The 19,817-nt window shown below is 43.2% G+C and overlaps 1 protein-coding gene across 1 annotated transcript; it reads right to left on the bottom strand.

Moving 5' to 3' along the window:
• Positions 1-4,379: 4,379 nt before the first annotated feature.
• PATL2 (PAT1 homolog 2) lies at positions 4,380-17,307 on the bottom strand. Its single transcript, XM_075262573.1, has 19 exons — positions 17,284-17,307; positions 16,259-16,361; positions 15,226-15,518; positions 15,044-15,115; positions 14,903-14,974; positions 13,950-14,117; positions 13,276-13,362; positions 13,016-13,185; positions 12,596-12,667; positions 10,043-10,181; positions 9,255-9,375; positions 8,653-8,750; positions 8,192-8,245; positions 6,691-6,839; positions 5,910-6,069; positions 5,515-5,655; positions 5,343-5,440; positions 5,000-5,149; positions 4,380-4,419 (listed from the first exon to the last, which is right to left on the bottom strand). Exons 1-19 carry the CDS (start codon positions 17,305-17,307, stop codon positions 4,380-4,382), a joined length of 2,211 nt encoding a protein of 736 aa, XP_075118674.1.
• Positions 17,308-19,817: the final 2,510 nt, after the last annotated feature.

Below are 19,817 nucleotides of genomic sequence, written 5' to 3'. Positions count from 1 at the left end.
CAAATCATGGTACTGTAGCTAATCTCCCTGGACATGGACAAAAGGGAAAAATTGATGAAAGGTTGTAACGCAGGATAGTCTGAATGGTGGATAAGCAGCTTCAACCAAGTGCCAAAGAACCAAGCTGTCAGGCTCGGGGGGCATCAGTGTTAGCACCAGCTATCCGTCCACATTTGAATAAAATTAAACACTATGGCCGGATACCCAGCAGGACCCCACTGCGGACACCGAGACCTAAAAAAGCTAGAATGCAGGCAGACAAAATGTACGTGAGTGAGCCGAAATCCTCCTGGGAAAACGTCTTGTGGACAGATGAGACCAAGACAGAGCTTTTTGGTAAAGCCTATCATTCTACAGTTTACCAAAAACCGAATGAGGCCACCAAAGAAAAGAACACAGGACCAACAGTCACATAGGGTGGAGGTACAAAGATATTTGGGGGGTTGTGTTTCTGCCTCTGGCGCTGGGTGTCTTAACTGTGTGCAAGAAATCATGAAATCTGAAGGTTGCCGAAGGACGTTGGGTCACAATGTAGGGCCCAGTGTCAGAAAGCAGAGTTTATGTTCTAGGACATGGGTCTTCCATCAGGACAATGACCCCAAACATACTTCAAAAAGCAGCCAGAAATGGATGGAACAAAGCGCTCAAGAGTTCTGAAGTGTCCAGCAATGAGTCCAGCGCTAAACCCCATTGAACACCTGTGGAGAGATCTTAAAGTTGCTGCTGGGAGAGAAGGCGCCCCGAAATATGAGAGAACTGGAACAGCTTGCAAAAGAAGGAGTCCAAAACTCCAGAAGCTTGTAGATGGTTATAGGGAGCCATCGATTTGGGTTTTTTTTTGTCCAAATGGTGAGCAACCAGATATTAAATTGAAGGTGCCAGTAATTTTGTCTGGCCCGTTTTTTGGAGTTTTGCACAAAATTTATATAGTTTTTATTTTTTTTTTCCTCAATTTTTTGTGATCCAATATACACAAAGGAAACAAACCTTTATAACAGAACACGTGTAAATGCAATAATATTCTGGGAGAAATACTTCATTTTCTGGGGGTGCCAACGCTTAAAGCCATGACTGTAACGAGTGTGTGTATGTATGTATATATATATATATATATATATATATATATATATAATTTTTCTCTTCACGGGACTTTGACTTGTGGCCATAGATTTGTTCTTTCATGAAAAATTTGATTATATTAAAACTAATTTAATTTCCCTTTCCGACAGTGCCCTAACTAATAAGACTGTGCATTCAACCCTGGTAAACCACATGGGCAGGCGTGTAGTATAACATGCCTCAGGCTTTTTTCACTCAACATCTGCAGAATCCAAGTATCCAAAGAAAAAAATTCACAAGTCCCCAAGGGGTCAGATCCCCTTTACGGTGTCTCACCAACCCCAAATCTAAAAACATGTTTATTCCACATTCTTTTAAAACCAAAGTCAGAACCAATGGAGAATAAATTTTACATCCCCAATCACAAATTTGTGGAGAGTGATTTAGCCAAAATTCAAGGTGCAGATTTTCATCGGGTGCCTTTTTGGCTTCCATCAGTATAATGGGGGCCTATGGGTCTCTCTAGTACATGCTCATGGAAAAAGAGACATTGCTGTAAGAGTATAGATAGTCGTAGGCTTGTGAGGACACTGCTGTGCAAAATCACAGCATATACTACAAACATAGAGCCTCAAACGGCTACAATATACATACATTTTACTATATTATTTCTTGCATAATCCATAAATTTGGGCCACAAAATCAGAAAGATGGTCATTAAAGGGAGATTTGGAACATTAACCACCCACAGGTCCTTAGGGATTGAGGGTTTAGTTTACCAAATCGCCTTGTTATAAAGCCACCCATGTCTAAATAAAATGAGGCTTTATACTCACAGACCCCTTTATAGTTTAAGGGGTCCATGTGCTTTTACTGCACAGCGCTTGCAGTTGCGTTTGGTATCCCATTCAGGGGGTCCCCGGACAGAATACCAATGCAGATGTGAACCAACCCCAAGTCAGGAGCACAGAAAATCAGGGACAAAAGAAAAAAAAACAAAAAAAAAAAACTGCAGTTCCCGCTACCCCCCTGGTGGGCGCCGGTACTCAGATGACTCAGTAGACCCGACTTTGCATAACCAATATTAGGGCTTATATCTTTGGAATGGCTGAACTAATTTACATAATCAAAATGCCCAGGCTGACAGCACCAACCAGATGTGGGATACCATTTGGGGTTTTTAGACCTTGTATCAGGTTCTCTAAACACCCCTAGCACATCCTTCGAGAACATTCACGTTGCATATTTTTCTAGCACAATTTTAAAATATATATATAAAAAAACTACAGGCAAGTCAATTTTGGTGCAAAAACTGCAGTAGAGGCCACACTTGGATTAGCCCCATTGCATACTGTTATCTTCCCATGCATGTTCAAGTTATATCCTGCAAACCTGTGCCCAAAATTTGTATTGCAGATCGCCTTCACTTGTTTTGTTCCACCTCAACCTTTGTTCTCTTGAATAATCTGTATTAGACTGCTTCTCCCAGGGTATATTAGAGTCATCAGGATCTAGAAACAAGTGCAAAGTCCAAAGCATTGGTAGAATTTTGTAAGAGTTGACAATACAATAACCGGCTTGTAAGGGTCATGTTTGATCTGGTCGTCTTGCTTGGCACCAATTAGACTAGGCTGCTGTTATCAGACCTTTGTCCTCGGCTTAACTTGGAAGTATACCAGGTGGAGGGGGAGATTTTTGTAGGTTTTTTTTTGTCTTAAATCATCATGGTTAGTATTAGGAACTAGAATCTGTGACCCTTACACTTTGTGAATGGGGGCTCTTGACAATTGCTCAGTGTAAGGCCCGGTTCACATCTGCATTTGGGCCATTCCATTCCAGCACTTCTCTCCATTTTTCGTGCATTAAAGCAGAAACCACGTGGACCCCATTATAGTCTATGGGGTATGCAGGTTTCCTTAGGTAATTGCTTTTTTTATGCAGAGTAGGTTTCTTCAAGTGGACTCCCCAAATGGAAACCCATGCGCAGAAGTGAACCAGGCTAACCCACTGCCCTGATTATCAGTCACACTGTTTTGCACGAAGTACCCCACCAGTTTGTTTTGAATTTGCAAAGACCCAGAGGACCCCATTTTAGTCAGTGAGGTCCACTGTGTCCATGTGTACCCTCTATAGCAGTCTGGCTCCGGCGCTGATGTGAATCCAGCCTTAGTATAGCTTTTTCCTGCATCACAGTGGCGTAACTACCATAGTAGCAGCTGCCTCAGGGCCCGACACCTTACCTTTCACGAGTTGGGGCACATGCGGTTTTATATACTGCTGGAAAGCAGACAGTGCGTTGTATTCAGCTTTCCAGCAGTATATAAAACCACATGTGCCCCAACTCATGAAAGGTCCTCTTTAATACACCAAAAAAAAGAAATTTTACTTTTTGAGGCCCTAGGCCATCAAAGGTGTTGGGTTCCGGGCGGAGGAGAGCCTCGGTGTTCATCCTGACTATGGGGGAGGGTCGAAGACATCGTGCAGGAAGAAGACAGTGTCAGGGATTCAACTTATGCAGTGAGCAGTGTTGAAGTCTTCTGAAGATTGAGTGTAGACTGGTTAGTTTAACCCATGTGTGCAGGGCAGGCTGTCAGCAAACAGTACTGTGCTGGCAGTTGCCTGCTGCTCTTTCTGCTGCCTGGGGAAGAAGCAGTTACAATGCCACATTCAGTAGTGTAACCCCTTCTTCCCCAGGCAGCAAACTTATTACAGTATTATGTATAACAGTACATAATACTGTGTGCAGTGGCTACTATGGGGGCATAATACTGTGCGTAGGGGCCACTATAGGGTCTAATACTGTGTACAGAGGCCACTATGGGGCATAATAGTGCATGGTCAGGAAAGCGGCAGGGAAAAGCGCTGGTCAGGGTCTTTAGGGGGAGCCCCCCCCCATGTCAAAAGTTTGCCACAGGGCCCCGCCATTCCTAGTTACGCCACTGCTGCACCGTATAGTGTTGTCTAGAAGGAGCGTCAGCCATGTTACACTTTCTCCATTTATTTTGCATGTGCTGTACATTAGGAAATGCTGTGCAAAAGTCACACAAACAAAAATATAAATAACATTCAGCATTTTTGACCCCCCATTTTTACAGCAGCATCATTTTCTTTTCTTCATTTACTCCAAACAAAAAAGGAACAGGTCCTTCCGACCTCCGGCTCCTCCGCGTTTGAAAGTTCTGTCCAAGTTTGACGAAACAAAACCAAAACTTCCTTTAAAACAGGATTAAATATTAAATTTCCAAACTGGAAGCTCCACCGATCCACGAGTCTCTGGTGAGTGAAGCAGAGGCTGATCTGTTCATTTCAGACTCAGCATTTCATGAAGGAACAGCTGCGTAGGGGGGCGCTGTAGGACATCTAAAGACAAGAAAAGACAGACACATTAGGCTTCTAATATCTACAGTCCTGACTCACCTGCAAATGGTATGGCCAACATTCACACCAAAATATAAGGAGTTGCCCAGAATTGGAAAACCCCCGGTGGTTGGAGGTATGCCTCTGGCTTTACCAGGCTATATATCAAATAGAGGCCATTAACATGAAGTTAACAGAGTATCACAAAATTTTACCATCTGGTACTGCTGCACCACCCAATCAAGTTAGTAGGGCCCAGCCCAGGACCAGGCACCACCACTGGCATGCAGCCTAAATGAAGGGGGTCAAGTGTTATACCAACTTACTGGTTGCCGCCTGTAGCTACAAACTTGATATTAACCAGGGCAGAAGTTTGACATTTTGCACAAGGTGGCATAAATTTCAGTGCAGGCCAATGGCCTTGAAGGACGTGCCCAATTTATGATGAGATGTGCACCTGGCTATAAAATGAGGCACATCCTCCAATGGCACAAAGATCAAGACCAGAGTACTAAATGCCAGTCTCAATAGATACCACATACAAGCTTGTGCACCCAAATTAGGGGCCAGTCACCAAACTTACTCCATTTTGTCCTCAAGTTTATGGATGGTCTGCTTATCAAGGTAGCGGCAGAATAAGGATAGCAGATTGCTAGGTAGGAAAAGCGGCTCCACCATGGAGGATTTGGAGACATGGGATAGTTCTTTGGCCACCAGGAACACAGTATCCGTCCTGAAAAATAGGAAACTCTTTCAAGGTTTTAGTTCTAAAACCAGTCTAACAGAAGGTTCGATTTTATCAAACAGTCCCTTTTAGATATGTCCCATATACCCCCGTTCCCTAAAACAATGGGACAATTGTTTCTACTGTTAGTAAACCAAAAAATAAAAATATTAAAGAAATCCACCACCATAGCCAACACTACCATTTTTCGAAGTCTCCAATGCACGGCTCCATCGGTGTATCCGAAGACAGCAGGCTCTCTCCATGGCTCAGTAATGCATACAAGAGCGAGATCCCAAACTGTACACAAAATAAAAAGACATATGCAACTTTTTTTCCAACATAAGGTTACAGGAAGGTTGTCAAACAAATACCTGGTTCTGAAACGCCAACGTGAGCGGCAAGTCATGGCTCTCCGGCAAAGTCTTGGTAAGTTCTTGAATGATTCGAATTAGCTCGGTAAATGGAAGTCCATTAATTATAGAGGTCAACGGTCCATAGAGAAGCGAAAGAGACTACAAAGACACAATACAGCATTAAGAGACACGCATGACTGCTTCTTCCAAAAACAATGACCCCCCCCCCCCCCCTCCATCCACAGGTGGCGTCGGGCTTTACAGCTCAGCCCATTGACTTAAATGAAGAGGAGCTGCAGCAACAGACAACACCAGTGGACGTCTGTAGCTGTTTTTGTAAGAAAATCAAAGTTTTTTTTAATGTTTATACCTCTATGATATTGACCGACCACCACAGCCCTTTGGTCACTGACCTTTTCTATGGCGTCATTTGTAATAAGGAATGATAAGTGCTGAACCACTGTCAGAAGGATCTCCGCCGCCTGCTCGCTGCGCAGAAAAGGGAGTAGCCGAGCGATTAACTTTTTACCCTTTCCAACTTGCAAAAGCTGCAAGAACTCATCTTCAGATTCCCTTAAAAACACAAAAACAAAGATTTTAAAAAAAACCCTAATACAACTATCCTTAGAAGAAGACATTGCTCACCTTCATAGGAGACTTTTTGGGGGGGTAGTGGGAGGGAGGCAATGCTCATAATGGACAATTGCTTCTTTTTTATGTAGATTGTGAGCCTATAGGGATCACAATATACTTTTTTTTTCTCCTATCAGTAGGTCTTTGTAGAGTGGGAGGAAATCCACACAAACACGGGGAGAACATACAAACTCCTTGCAGATGTTGTTCCTGGCGCGATTTGAACCCAGGACTCCATTGCTGCAAGGCTGCAGTGCTAACCACTGAACCACCATGTTGCCCCACTTTTTCAAGTATTTGTCTCATAGCATAGTTAAAGGCACTATCCTTGCTATCTGAAGCAACAGAACCTAGGCCAACCCTGTTTCAGGTCCTTCAGAATTCTACAATATCCAGGTGTGACCACAAGCCATGATACTAGCACAGACAAAGCCACCAGAGAAAAAATTTATATACACAGCTCCCAGATCTCCCTATAGACAACCAGACAGCCGCCCCATTCTCCCAAGTGTAACCATATTGTTCTATTTGAGTTCCATCCCTAGTACAAGCCTCACATACTCCTCACAGCAGCAGGCCCCGATCTTCAAAGCCTCGTAGATCCGCTGCACTTTGTAGCTTTGTTTCTGCTGAAATCTAATGTGGTGGTCTTCAGGAATATCTGGCATTTTTCTTTCCATCTCCTCAATGTCCAACAGAAGCACAAAAAGCTGAAAGACGAGCAAAAATATACAGAACAACATGTACAAGCAAACATGTTTTAGACCAGACTCCAGAAATGACCAGAGCCCCAACGTTCACAGAAGTCTCCAGGCTTTTGCCAGACTCCCGAACAGCAAATCTACCCGCCATATGAATATATATGAACACACAGCTAGGTAGATTTGTAGTCCGAGGGCTGGACGACGGTACTTCTACGGAAGATGCACTTGTGGCCTTTGTTTCCAAAATGGATAGGCTATAGCCATCTATGGGGAAGTCAAACTCATTTCCAAGCCGCCAACCTTCCCATTCATGCAACAATACATGAAAGTGGTTTACAAGGGGAAAGATTCTGTGTCATTGCCTGTGCTAATCTGCTGTACATTGGACAAAGACCTACTAACCAGCAGCATGGGCTCACGGACCCCTATATTAAATAGTTTTACCGTCAGTGGCGTAACTACCGGGGTAGCAGCTGCCACATGGCCCGGGACCTTAGGTTCCCGGCGACAGCGGTTACCGCTGAGTTTTGTTTTTGGTTTTTTTTTGATAGGCAGTTACCAGCTGGAGCAACTTCAGCCAGTTACGGGCCCTATTTACTTACCAATCCTGGCAGTGGCTGGGATTGGTAAGTGACACCATGGGCCCCACAATCATCATTATTATACTTGGGGGGCCTTTCCAGACACAAGACCCCCACACCCCTGAGTATAATGATCGGAGGTCCAGGGGAGGTAAGGTAACATAAAAAACGGTTACCTACCTCTCCGGTCAGGGTCGGGCCTACTTTTCTGACTCTACTTGACCGGGGCCTGCATCCCAGGTCATGTGACATCCCAGACTTCATTGAAGATGGCCAACACCACCGAGGACTGCAGCAGGGCCGGGGATAGGCAAGTAAAATGGTTTTTTATGTTGGTACCCCCCTTCGGTCTCCATTATACTCTGGGGACTTCTAGCATCATAGATAACTATACTGCTAGGAGCTCAAGACGGTAAATCTGGTGACACAGGGACCATATGTCGCAGGTGAAACACGGTCGTGTGCTGCCCCCTAATACTATGACATTTCCTGGAGATCTCTTATGAGCAGTCATCTCTATCGCAGATAAGATTGGTGTCCGGTATCATGTATATCTAGATATCATGGAACCCATCAGTCACACTTATTCCCCCACCCATCCCATATAGTGACCTCTGTACAGGTCACAGCGCATGCCTAGAGAACTCCCATAAACCATAATGAACATCTCCAATTGCAACTAGGCTCTATGTGGCTACTGTAAAGCTTTGGTCTAAAGGTGGATGCTAAGAACGGAGTGGACTACTTGCAATATGATGAACACGAATACTTGCCAACCTTTTCAATGTGTTTAAGGATTCTCAACCGCTGGTAACCAAGTGCCTTCATATCCTGGTATAGCAAAATAAAATTAAAAAAAATTAAATATTAACACACACTATAGTAGGCTTTACGTTCAACCCTCCCTGCTGAATGGGGGAAATCTACAGATCACCTGGTACCCAAGGCTTGCAAAAGAAACATAAGCAGGTGCTACATTGGGCATCATCCAAGACCAGCCTACTTTTGGAAAAATAAAAACCAGACCCTTTTCTTCCTTGCATATAATATTGACGGTGCCCCTAACCAAGTAATGTTTATCGGACACTTTATCCCGTTTACCCCTTTTATGGAGTAAAGTAGTGTTAATTTAACACATAGAATCCTATTACATGATCCCCAATAGTCTCTACTCACTAATCATCTGTAGGGACTGTCAAACACACAACTTCGCATCAAATATTACATACCGTACTTACTTCATCTGGCATGACGTATGTGATGGCATCAATTGCTCTTCTTGGGCTATAGCAGGTAGAAACAGCAACTTGTCCCAATGAGCCTTCAATATGAACCACTGGATAAGAAAGGGGGAGGGGGAAGAGGCACAAGTAAGTGGAGGAAAAAAAAAAAAAGTTAAAAGCTTCACCATTTGAGTCCTGGTCATGTCACCTCCTCAAGATCCAGCCAAAGAATTCAATGCCATCTCAACTGCTTTTATAGGTTCTACAGAGCCAGGGATCTATTAGGCTCAGGCTTTTCCTCAAATCCCCTCACTCCATCACTCACCCTATAGTAATTTTGAATCCATTTTCTGATTAGTTTACATCCAGTGGAAATTATACCTTTAGGGCATCGCTTCCAATCAGAATTGCCATAATATAAGATGCATGCATACATTTAATGAAGGGTGTAGAGTGCAGAAATTCTGAACCTATACAATGGATAAAGTGTACAAACAGGAAACCATGGGCAACAACCAGAACCCATGCAGATCTGGTATCTTTAGTTGATAGGATGCACTTAACCAGGCTGAGAATGTCTGATACGTTCTACACACAGTCATTTATATAACATATACCTGATTCATAGGTTTCTGCTTTCTGAATGTAAGGAGTGACCAGTTTGGGCGGCTCTTTCTTCTTGCGTTCTCCCATAAGTTCCTCCTCAGCCAGTCGTCTCTCTAGCTTCTCATAATATGTCTTGTAGAAGGAAAGAAGAATGGAAATACTGGAATAAAGAATAGCTATGGCACAAGATAATCCAGAGGCGTAGCTATAGAGGCTGAAGAGGTAGCAGTCACTACCTGGTCCTGAAACCAGAGCCCCAAATAAATGACACATGGTAGGTGGGAGCGCCATGACATTTCACAGGAGCTTAAAGGGGCTCTATCACTTAATTTCAGCAATATGCGATAGACATATTGCGGAACAGCCTTTAAAAAGGCCAAGACCCCCCTGTTGTGAAGTTAAAGTAAAAAAAGTATACTTACCATGCACGATGGGAGTTTCGTGCACTCCTCCACGTCATCATCGTTGACACACTCCTCTGGCTTCTTCTCCGTGTGATGTCCTCCTTTTGCGACGTTACTAATATCATTACACAAACATGGCGCCGGAGTGTGCGCAGTAGCGGTGCCATTTTTTGTGTAGTGAAATTAGGAACATCGCAAAAGAAGGACGTCTCACGGAGAAGAAGCCAGAGGAGGGCGTCAACGATGATGACGTGGAGGAGTATAGTATAAGTTTTTAGGTTAAACTTTACAAAGGGGGGGGGGGTTTCGTTTATTACACGAGTAGCGCATATTGCTGAAATTAAGTGATAGAGCCCCTTTAAGTTACACCTCTCGCTAGATCCATAACTCCATACCTGGTAATAGTAGTCATCAAGGTGAGGGTTCTCACTCTGCAGCTGGATCATCTGTAGCTTTATTACCCATTCCTTTTCCTTCTGAGACATGAGGCTTCCATAAGGATCAGGCCTACTATCCCACTGTTTGCGGGTTGAGCTAGTCAAAAGGAAGGGGGGGGGGGGGATAAAATAAAAAATAAATTAAAAAAAATCCAAAGTTTGAGCACAAAGCTTACTATATACTAAAGATTTTAGAGTGGCCAAAAATATCAAAATCGTTCATACTAATGTGTACCTTAATCTTCCAGAACAGTGGTGTCTTCCCACCTCAGACATTTCTAGAATAGCTACAGGATAGGTTCTAGATGTCCAACAGATACAGGCTTGGCATACAAAAGAAAGAGCCATACATGCATGGGCACCTGTACAGTGTCATCAAGATGGAATTGGGGCCTAGCCCTGTATGAGATGGGAATACCCCCTTTACGTAAACTAACTGAATGATAAGCTATATAGACCATCTACCATCAGGTAGAACAGGCAAGAGGGGCAGGATTCTGAGACTGTCCACTTCTAACTCAAGTGGCCCCCAAAGATCCTTCAGTGACATAAGCAGAACACTACTGGGCACCAAAACTAACTGCACCAATTGCTCAGGAACAGTGGAGGCTAGAGGAAAACTTTCAACTGCACCAGAATCAGTAGAGCAGCACTTAGAGTGTGGAGAACTAGCGTTGGATAAAGGACATTAAAGCCTTTTAGGAAGTTCAGCAGTATTTGGCTGAGGTTACTTGAGCCCACCACAAAGCAATTCTGGAGGTCTACGCTTCAACAACCCTTAGGGGGCATTCACACGGAGTAACACCGGGCGTGTGTTACAGCCGTACACGCCGGCGTTACGGCAGACTGCCAAACACTTCCCATTCACTTCAATGGGAGTGCTCGTAACGCCGGCGTGTACGGCTGTGATACACGCCCGGCGTTACTCCGTGTGAATGCCCACTTAGACAATACCACCCATTAAATTTGTATGTCTCCTGCTAGACCATTATTGTACTAGAGCTCAGGTCCAACAAACTGGGGGTTCAGTCCAACACTTAAGGGATTCTATCAATAGAGTACCCTTTTTAAACTAAATACACGTAGGAGAAGCCTTAAGGCTATTCTTCGCTTACCTTTATGATTCTGATCTGCGCCACCGTTCCTGAGAAATCTTTCTTTAGTAAAGGAGTTTTCTTGGAGAGTCTACTCTTCTCCGGACCACCTCTTCTCTCATGCTCCCATCAAGTCTTCATCCAAAAGTGCTGACTGCGCGTGTCCGTCGGCCATTTTCCCGTGGTCTTTCCTGTTTGGCCACAGGAAAATGGTCAACGGACACATGCAAGTGGCTCTTTTGGAAGTAGATACGATGGGAGCACGAGATGAGAGGCGGAGGAGAAGAAAAACATTGCTGGAGAGTTTTCCGTTTTTTTGGAGTCACCTCCAATGCTGTTGGAGCGCAGGGGAACACCGCAAGTGCTGCGAGAAAACTCATTTACATAAGGAAGATAGATGATATTTCTCAGGAATGACCACAAGGATCAGAATAATAAAAGGTAAGAGAATAATAGCCTTAAGTACGTGTATTTAATTTGAAGGGATTGTGTCATTAAAATAGTATTTTTCTACCTACCACGTTGGAATAGCCTTCAGAAAGGCTATTCTTCTCCAGGCCACCGTTTGGTGGAAATACCGTTTGTTGGTACGCAAATGAGTTCTCTCGCAGCACTGGGGGTGTCCCCAGTGCTGCGAGAGAACTCTCCAGCGCCACCTCCATCTTCGTCTGGAACGGCCTCGCTTCGAGTCTTCCTCCGGCACTGGGTTCAAACTACCTATGCCTGATGGCCACAAGAAAATGGCCACTTACGTAAGTAGCCATTTTCTTGTGGCCGGCAGGCATGCCCAGTCGGCTTTTCCCAAGGCCTAGAAGTTTGAACCCAGCTCCGGAAAATGCGAAGAGAGGCCATTCCAGACTAAGATGGAGGTGGAGCTTAAGATTTCTCTTGTAGCATTGGGGACGCCCCCAGTGCTGAGAGAGAACTCATTTGCCTACCGATGAAAGCCAGGATTTCTACCGAACGGTGGCCCAGAGAAGTCCTCTAAAGGTAGGAGAAGAATAGCCTTTAAGGCTATTCTGACATGGTAGGCAGAAAAAAAAAAAAAAGCAAAACACACAATTTTAATGATAGAATCCCTTTAAGATTGGACAAAACATAGGAAACCACTGTACCCTGGGAAATAATTTATTGATATAAGAGCCCTACTAGATGGAAGGGAGTGTCCATTGTAATAGTTCTTTAAAGAGTCCTAAACTAGGCAGTATATGAATGAGCTCAAATGTCAATGTCCATGCTCATATGTGACTACATTGACCTCCGGATCTACTCATAGCACTTCTCCCCAATGCGTTGGGAGGTGGTAAGGAGAGTTTGGCCATCAGCTTTGACCAACTTTAGGGATCCATCACTGCACACAATTCTGCAATAGGGCAACTTGTATTCTAGTTGTGCGACTAAAGTATCCATTGCTTACCTTTGTGGACGTTGTCGTTGACTTAGAATGCGACGATGTTGAGGATGGAGCTGCGTTACATGACCTGGCATTCTGCATAGATGGATAGAGAAATATGGTAGAATTACAGGTTGTGTGTAGTTTTGTAGCTCAGTACCATAGAATTGAATGGGGCCGAACCACAATCTCGCCACAACTTGTGAACAGGTCTAAAAGCTAATTTTGTAAAATTGTGGAAAACCAGAGTCAAGTTGACTAAGGCTTCGTGTACTTGAGTATTAGAAGAGGAGAAATCAAGGACGATCATTATTGGATTCTAGCCAACCCATTGATCCTTTTTCAACAGTGGTGAACTGGATACAGTTCAGTTTATGATTTTTTTTAAGTTGCCATTTTTCACGGTCGTAGCTCAATAAGGCCTATCCATAATCAGATACTTACTTGAACCTTTGCAGTGCATTACCCATTGGACTAAAGAAAGGCGATAAGTTGGGACTAGGAGACATCGGACCAAAGTGCATCCGGACCATCTTGGGCGTCATTGGTCTTACAGGGGTGCTGATGTTAGGAGACATAGGCCTGAAGGGAGTTGGGGACATAAAACCTGGAGACTATAGAAGGACAAGAACCAAGTTACCTTGAATACTGCACAACAGGGCACAGAAGCGACACCAACAGCTTGGTTATAAGATATCAGTCACCTGATTTGCTGTGAAAGGTGGAGGTCTCCTTGGTGGTGTAAATGGAAATGAAGAGGGACGTGCAATACGAGGCATCAATGGAGATTGCTGGAATCAAAGAAAAGGAATCAATTCCACACAGAGGTATTGGCAGACTACAATGTTACTAGGGGACATTGGTAGAGGTGGGAGAACAGCTCCAGTAATACCTGCCTTCATTTATATCCAAGACCTTAGGCACCAAGCAAAGATACAAGGACCTGGGCTCCTCGAGACGGCAACTAGAGATGAGCAAACACTGTTCGGAATGGGGGGGGGGGGGTTAAGCGACCGGCCACATGTACGTGCCAGCTGCTTCCATTTATTTCTATGGGAGCATGCTGTTCGGAACGGCTGATCCGAACAGTGTTCGCTCATCTCTAATGGCAACACCATTGCCCTTTATCAGGATCTTCAGCTAGCTCCTACAAAACCATAACCAACACTCGCCCCTTGCCTAGGAAGTCAGACACTCTGTATAATTTTCATCTTTAATGACCCCTCACCGTTTTCCAATAGGACACTTATTACTAGATCCCAATATAGACCACTGCCAAGACAATATAGGCACCCTATAAAGACTACAAATTCACTTGAAACATTTGAGTGGAGTTGTAACTTGATCACGCCAAGCTATTCTTACTGTTGGTCTTTACCTGCCTAATGAAGCGCTGCCTGTACGGTTTTGGGGACATTCTACCCATTTCTGGGCCTTTGAGTCTTTGTGCACACATAAATCTTCTTTGCATGGGAGAACCTAGGAATTCCAGGTTGGTGGGGGGAATGTAAGGTGCAGTGTCCATAACGCGCAAAATTGCTTTATCCTAGAAAGGTAAAAAAAAAAAAAAAAAAAAAAAAAAAAAGTTAGACAGCTGGTCATCCTGTTACCATCATACCATTACCTTAAAGGGGATTATCCAGTTTTTGTTTTTTGTTTTTTTTTTTAAAAAAAGGGGGTAGTCAGCTGTGACTTCATTTGCAAGCTTGACTACCCCTCCCTGTGAGCAGTTCAACTAGCAAAAGAAACATCACAGCATCATTCACTACATACAAGGGATGTTGGGGGAAGCCAAGCAAAGGGTGCAGAAGGGAACAATGAGCATTTAGCATGGCTGTGGATATATTTGCAGATTATCTTGAAGGGGTTATACAGCTTCTTATGATTAAGGAAATAACTCAATAGTAGCCATCTCACCAGAATAACCCCTATCCATGTGTCTCATTAGACATTCAGAAATTACTATACATATGTGCCATAAAAGATACTGTGGACAGCACATGGACATCTAGTCATTTGAATTACCACAATATACTACAGGGTAAAGTACTGGCCGCCTTAACTTCCTTCTTAAGACTACTGGGCCCAGGTGCGACCATACCCTCTGCACCCTCACAAGTTATTCTCCTGCTTAGAAATGTTAGATCACAGCAGCAGCTTGTTTCTGGACTGGGGTCATCTTTGAGACAACACCTAATTTAACCAAATATGCAATAACCAACCACAACATGCTGCAGCCATCTTTGTTTTTACAATATTACATAATACAATTGTTACCAACATTCTAATTGAATCCTTTAAGCACTTCTAGGATACACATATTTTTCATACCTCCAATATCTGGCCAGCTATCGCAGCCGTTCCTCTCGGAGAGCTTACCCACAATCCTGAATCCATTCCACTCTACAAAAAGAAGCCAAATCTTAGCAACTGGGCAGAACAGACAGATAAGAGTCTCGATACAGGTCTTACCAGATCATAACTTGAATCAAATTCTCCCCAGCTGGTCCCAATCCCACTGTCCACAACAGCACTGTCAACACTCTGCAGAAGAAGATGGTTATTTGCAATAGTTAGAAGTTGACCCACAAAAACCCACCAGAGATGGCGATTATAGAGAAGCTAGTGAACCTACTGAATTGTACAGAAATTACCTCCAAGGTTGGCTGTCCATGAACAGCCTTCATCACTGCCGGGTCTCCCAAGTCAGTGTTCTTAATCCTTGACCTTTCAGCAGGTCCCTCCATTTCCACCGAAAGGTGAACTTCTTTAAGGGAGTCCGCCACGGCTTTCACAACTTGCGTTTGATTGATTTCTGGTACCCCATTAGGCTGGGTTTCTTTTTTGCCTTCTTCAGGGTCTTCATTTTTAACCATCTCAGGTTTTTGGTCTGAAGGTTTCACCGTTGGCTCTTCCTTCGGAGTCTCCTCTTCGGATTCTTCATGATCTTTGAAAATTAAGGTGGTTCCATCATGATGCAATAGCAAGACCAAGATGCATTATTAGTAAACGTATTGGGGGATATTTACTGTTTGCCCCCTTTTTTGGCCCCATTTTTCATTGTGAAATGATGTCCCAATATAAGTGAACACCTATGTACATCTAAACTACCGTATATACATGCCATATGACTGGACCACGTTGGGAGACACTGAAGCTTCGGGGACAGGAGTGTATGAGTGGCTATCCTGGACAACCCCTTTAATAAAGGTTCCCCATTGTATGTAGTTTATTGTAATAAACCAGACAGTTGACCAATTTAGGATGGCTTCACCCGATTATGTTCATAGTGGGAACCAAGTCAATGCATTGGCAGAGACATCACTTGAAGTTCCTGAGCCCAATGCAAAATATTTATTGGGACTCTCACTTCTATGCAATCTAAAACACTGGTATCTGTTTTTGAGAGGCCCCGTTTTGGCTACTTCTGCATTCCCTATAGCAACACCCTGTGCAGCCACCATATTTAGTCTAGGGCTACACAGACCCTTTGGCCTCAATGCCGAAGTGTGAAAAACTTTAGCCAGGTTGATGCAGTCAAAAAGCGACCATCTTTCGCCACCCTGAACAAAGGTGTGAAATCAGACTAGGACACATCCGCTACCCCGGGCACCGAACACATGGTCAAAATTCATCAACATCCACCATCATTGCCTATAAAACCAAGATCACAGAATCAAGTCCTACCTAATCCAAACGTCTCTTCGTTGTAAAGGTCTATTTCTTCATCTTCTTCGACCATTTCTTCCAGCAAGGAACCACTTTCTGCCAGATAACAATCCTCTGGAAGCTGCAGAGATGACAGACAGGGGATTCATTTAAAGGGGCTTTCCAGACTATTATTTGATGGCCTAGGATGGGTCATCAATTGTTAATCTAGGCAACATGTTTAGGCTCCATTGACACTAAAGATATACTCAGTTGAGCACTGCCCATGACCCATGAAGGAGTAGAGCATATCTTACTTATTGACGACTCGAAAAATCCTTTATTTTCACGATTGAAAGTCAAAGGGTCTGTGGGCGATGGGGGAAAACTGGTGCTGACTCAGCCATGTTTTTTGTTTTTTTTCCGGGAGGTTGCATGACTATAGCATTAGGGTATGTTCACAAGGCAGAAAATGAAGAGAAATTCCTCTCCGTTTACCACCATGGAATTGTCCCCGATGCAGGACATTGGCATTCTGTTGTGTCTTTCCTCTGTCGTTTCAGCCCAGATGAATAGGGCACTAAGAAAAATGCTTCTTTCTCCCCTTATCTGGCCTTTTCCTGTTCCCTACTGCCTTCCCTGCTATACAAAATTTTTTCTAAATGTGGAGGAAGATTTGGAATTGAGAGACTGGGGCCGAAATGGAAGTTTCTAGGTCACCCCAAGTACTATATTCACATCAATACAGCTTAGTACATCTGTATACAGTATACAGTATCATCCTGCGGTTGCTTTTGAGTGAGTTAGATTAGCAGAATCTCTTCCATATTACGTCAGCAGTGCATTAGAGACGTTTAGTCTTCACCCACAAGCACTGAGGAAACATGAGAATTAGAAATTAAGCCGGGGGGGTTAACGACTGATAAATAGAATAATGGCCAGGAAGGAGCAGTACTCTTCATATACTTACATTCTACCACCAGTTTATAGAGTTTGCTGAAAGATTAAATACATTTAGTCAGAACATTTACTCCGCACCCCAATATTTAATGAAAATCACTTACAATCTGTTCCGAGCTGAAATTCATCATGAACAAGTGTCAGAGAGCAACGTGAAGAATTTAACCTGTGGGAATTTGGAAAAAAATAAATAAATTTGTTTCAACTCAACCAGGCAAGATAAAATGTGTGAAAAATAAAATACAAATTAAAATATTTTATATAAATTTTATTATCACACACTGTGGTTCCTCTGAAGTGGGGTCTCTGCTGTTACCCACTTGGCTAGTAGACCCTAATTTGTATCATCACAAACGGGGCCAATATCTTTGGAATAGCTGAACAGATTTTCATAAACAAGACACCAAAATGCTCAGGGTGACAGCACCTGTGCAGCATCGGGTTTTCAGGTCCTCTAACAATTCTGCAGGAATATCAGTATTTTTTATTATTTTTTTTTTTTACTGTCAAAGGGAAGCAACTGAGTCCGCTCCAACATTGGATACTCAAAACCACAGTGGAGTGCATTTATTAAATGTATAGAATTGGAGTCAATATTGGTGGTAAACACTCCAGCATCAGTGTATACAGCCCTCTAGATATCAAATATACATGGTAGCTATAGCGAACATCAGCGATACATAAGCTAGTGCGCAGCACCACCTAGTGGTCATATATTATCCTTGGCTTTTATTTTATTAACATACAAAAAAAAAAAAAAGTAAATAAAAGTGTATAAACAACAAGTTACACTGAATCTTTTCCCATAAAACTATATAACCAATCTGCTCAGCTCCTTCTACAATACCTGCAGGTTATGAGATTTCATTTTGGTGGAAGGTTCCCTTTAAGGAGGAAGTGATAGGTATGGTATATGGAATAAATGCTACACAACAATGCCCGATAGGTACGGGCTAGTTCACACAGGGACATGGATGCTGATTTTGACACCCGATTTCGCGGCCAAATCAGCCTCCATAAAATGTAGCCCTATGTGAATTGCTAGCTTTTTTTTTTTCTGCTAGCTTGCTAGCAGAAAAAGAAGAGACATGACCTTTCTTCAGGCGTTTAACGCCTGAAAAAATGAATTGGAGTCTATGGGGCGCTGAAAAAAAACGCTAGCGGTTTTTGGTCGCTTATTTTTGCAGCTGTTTTGGCAAAAACAGCGAATGAAACCGCTAGCATTTTTTTTTTTATCATGTACTTTTTTGTAGTGCAAAAAGTGAAAAAGCGGCAAAAACAGCATCCACTGCAAAAAACAGTGTCCAAAAAAAGCAACGCTTTAAAAATCAGTGACAAAATCAGCTAGGCTTTTTTTTTTGGGGGGGGGGGGGGGGACTTGTGTCTGCTTGCTGCATGGAGCCCTGTTTTTATTTGGTGTAAGTGTAGCCTATTTTCTGTGTATATGTATAGGGACATGAACCCCAGGGGATCCGATTGTTTAGACAATATACTGCAATACTTTTCTACTACAACATACTGCCAGCAGATTATATAGAATATTTATGGTGCAGGTTCCCTTTAAAATTATATATATATATATATATATATATATATATATATATATATATATATATATATATATATATACACACACACACACACTGTTTCTAAGATTGATGGTTTGTCTTTAGGATCGGATATCAATGCTTGCTCTACAACAGGGGTAGGGAACGTATGGCTCTCCAGCTGTTGCAAAACTACAACTCCCAGCATGCATACTTGCTCTGCTGTTCTTGGGACTTCCATGGAAATGAATGGAGCATGCTGGGAGTTGTAGTTTCACAGCAGCTGGCGAGCCGAAGGTTCCCTACCCCTGCTCTACAAGGTTCTGTTTCCCCTATAGATTCCAGTGGGACAGCTCTGCAATATCTAAATTTGCCACTAGTCTATACAGCTCTCTCCACACTGGTAATAAGGCGGTGTTAATGCCAGTCTTCATAAATGCCCTAATTTTTTTTCTTATGTGTGTTATGTGCAGATACAGCCTCATGGATAGAGAACTTCTAGAAACGTATAGAATCTGGATACATTGTCGGGATTTCCTGACTCAAAGCCAATCGGGAGACAGGACCATATTATACTGTATTTCTCCAAGAATAAACACTAGACCGATTTTCCAATTTCTTTTTTTGTTAGCGTGGTCTTGAAATATAAGTGCTACACCAAAAATAAGCCTTAGTTACATTAAACCCCTTCCCAAAATCTGTTGTGCAATTACGTAAGATGCCAGGTCTGTGAAGATGGCACAACGGCCACCATAGCTATCGTACCACTAATGTGCAACGGAAACCCGGAGCTAATGCCCATGATCATAGTCCACTAATCGCGAGCACTGTTAAACTCGCACTCCGCATAGCGTTTAAGTCTGTAAATCCAGCATACATGGACCAAGTTATGGCCAAAACTTTGTTGCAGCCTTAAAGGGCTTGCTCAAGGAGAGGAGGAAAAACCACACACACACACACACACACACACACACACACACACACACACACACACACACACACACACACACACCATCTTTCCCCCAATGCCACTTGATCCTCACCACATGTGACCTCTGAGGCCAATCAGTGGCCTCAGCAAAGGGTATGCG

The sequence above is a fragment of the Leptodactylus fuscus genome, chromosome 2, assembly GCF_031893055.1.
Source record: "Leptodactylus fuscus isolate aLepFus1 chromosome 2, aLepFus1.hap2, whole genome shotgun sequence".
Lineage (NCBI taxonomy): Eukaryota > Metazoa > Chordata > Amphibia > Anura > Leptodactylidae > Leptodactylus > Leptodactylus fuscus.
This window is presented reverse-complemented; position numbering and strand designations above follow the sequence as displayed.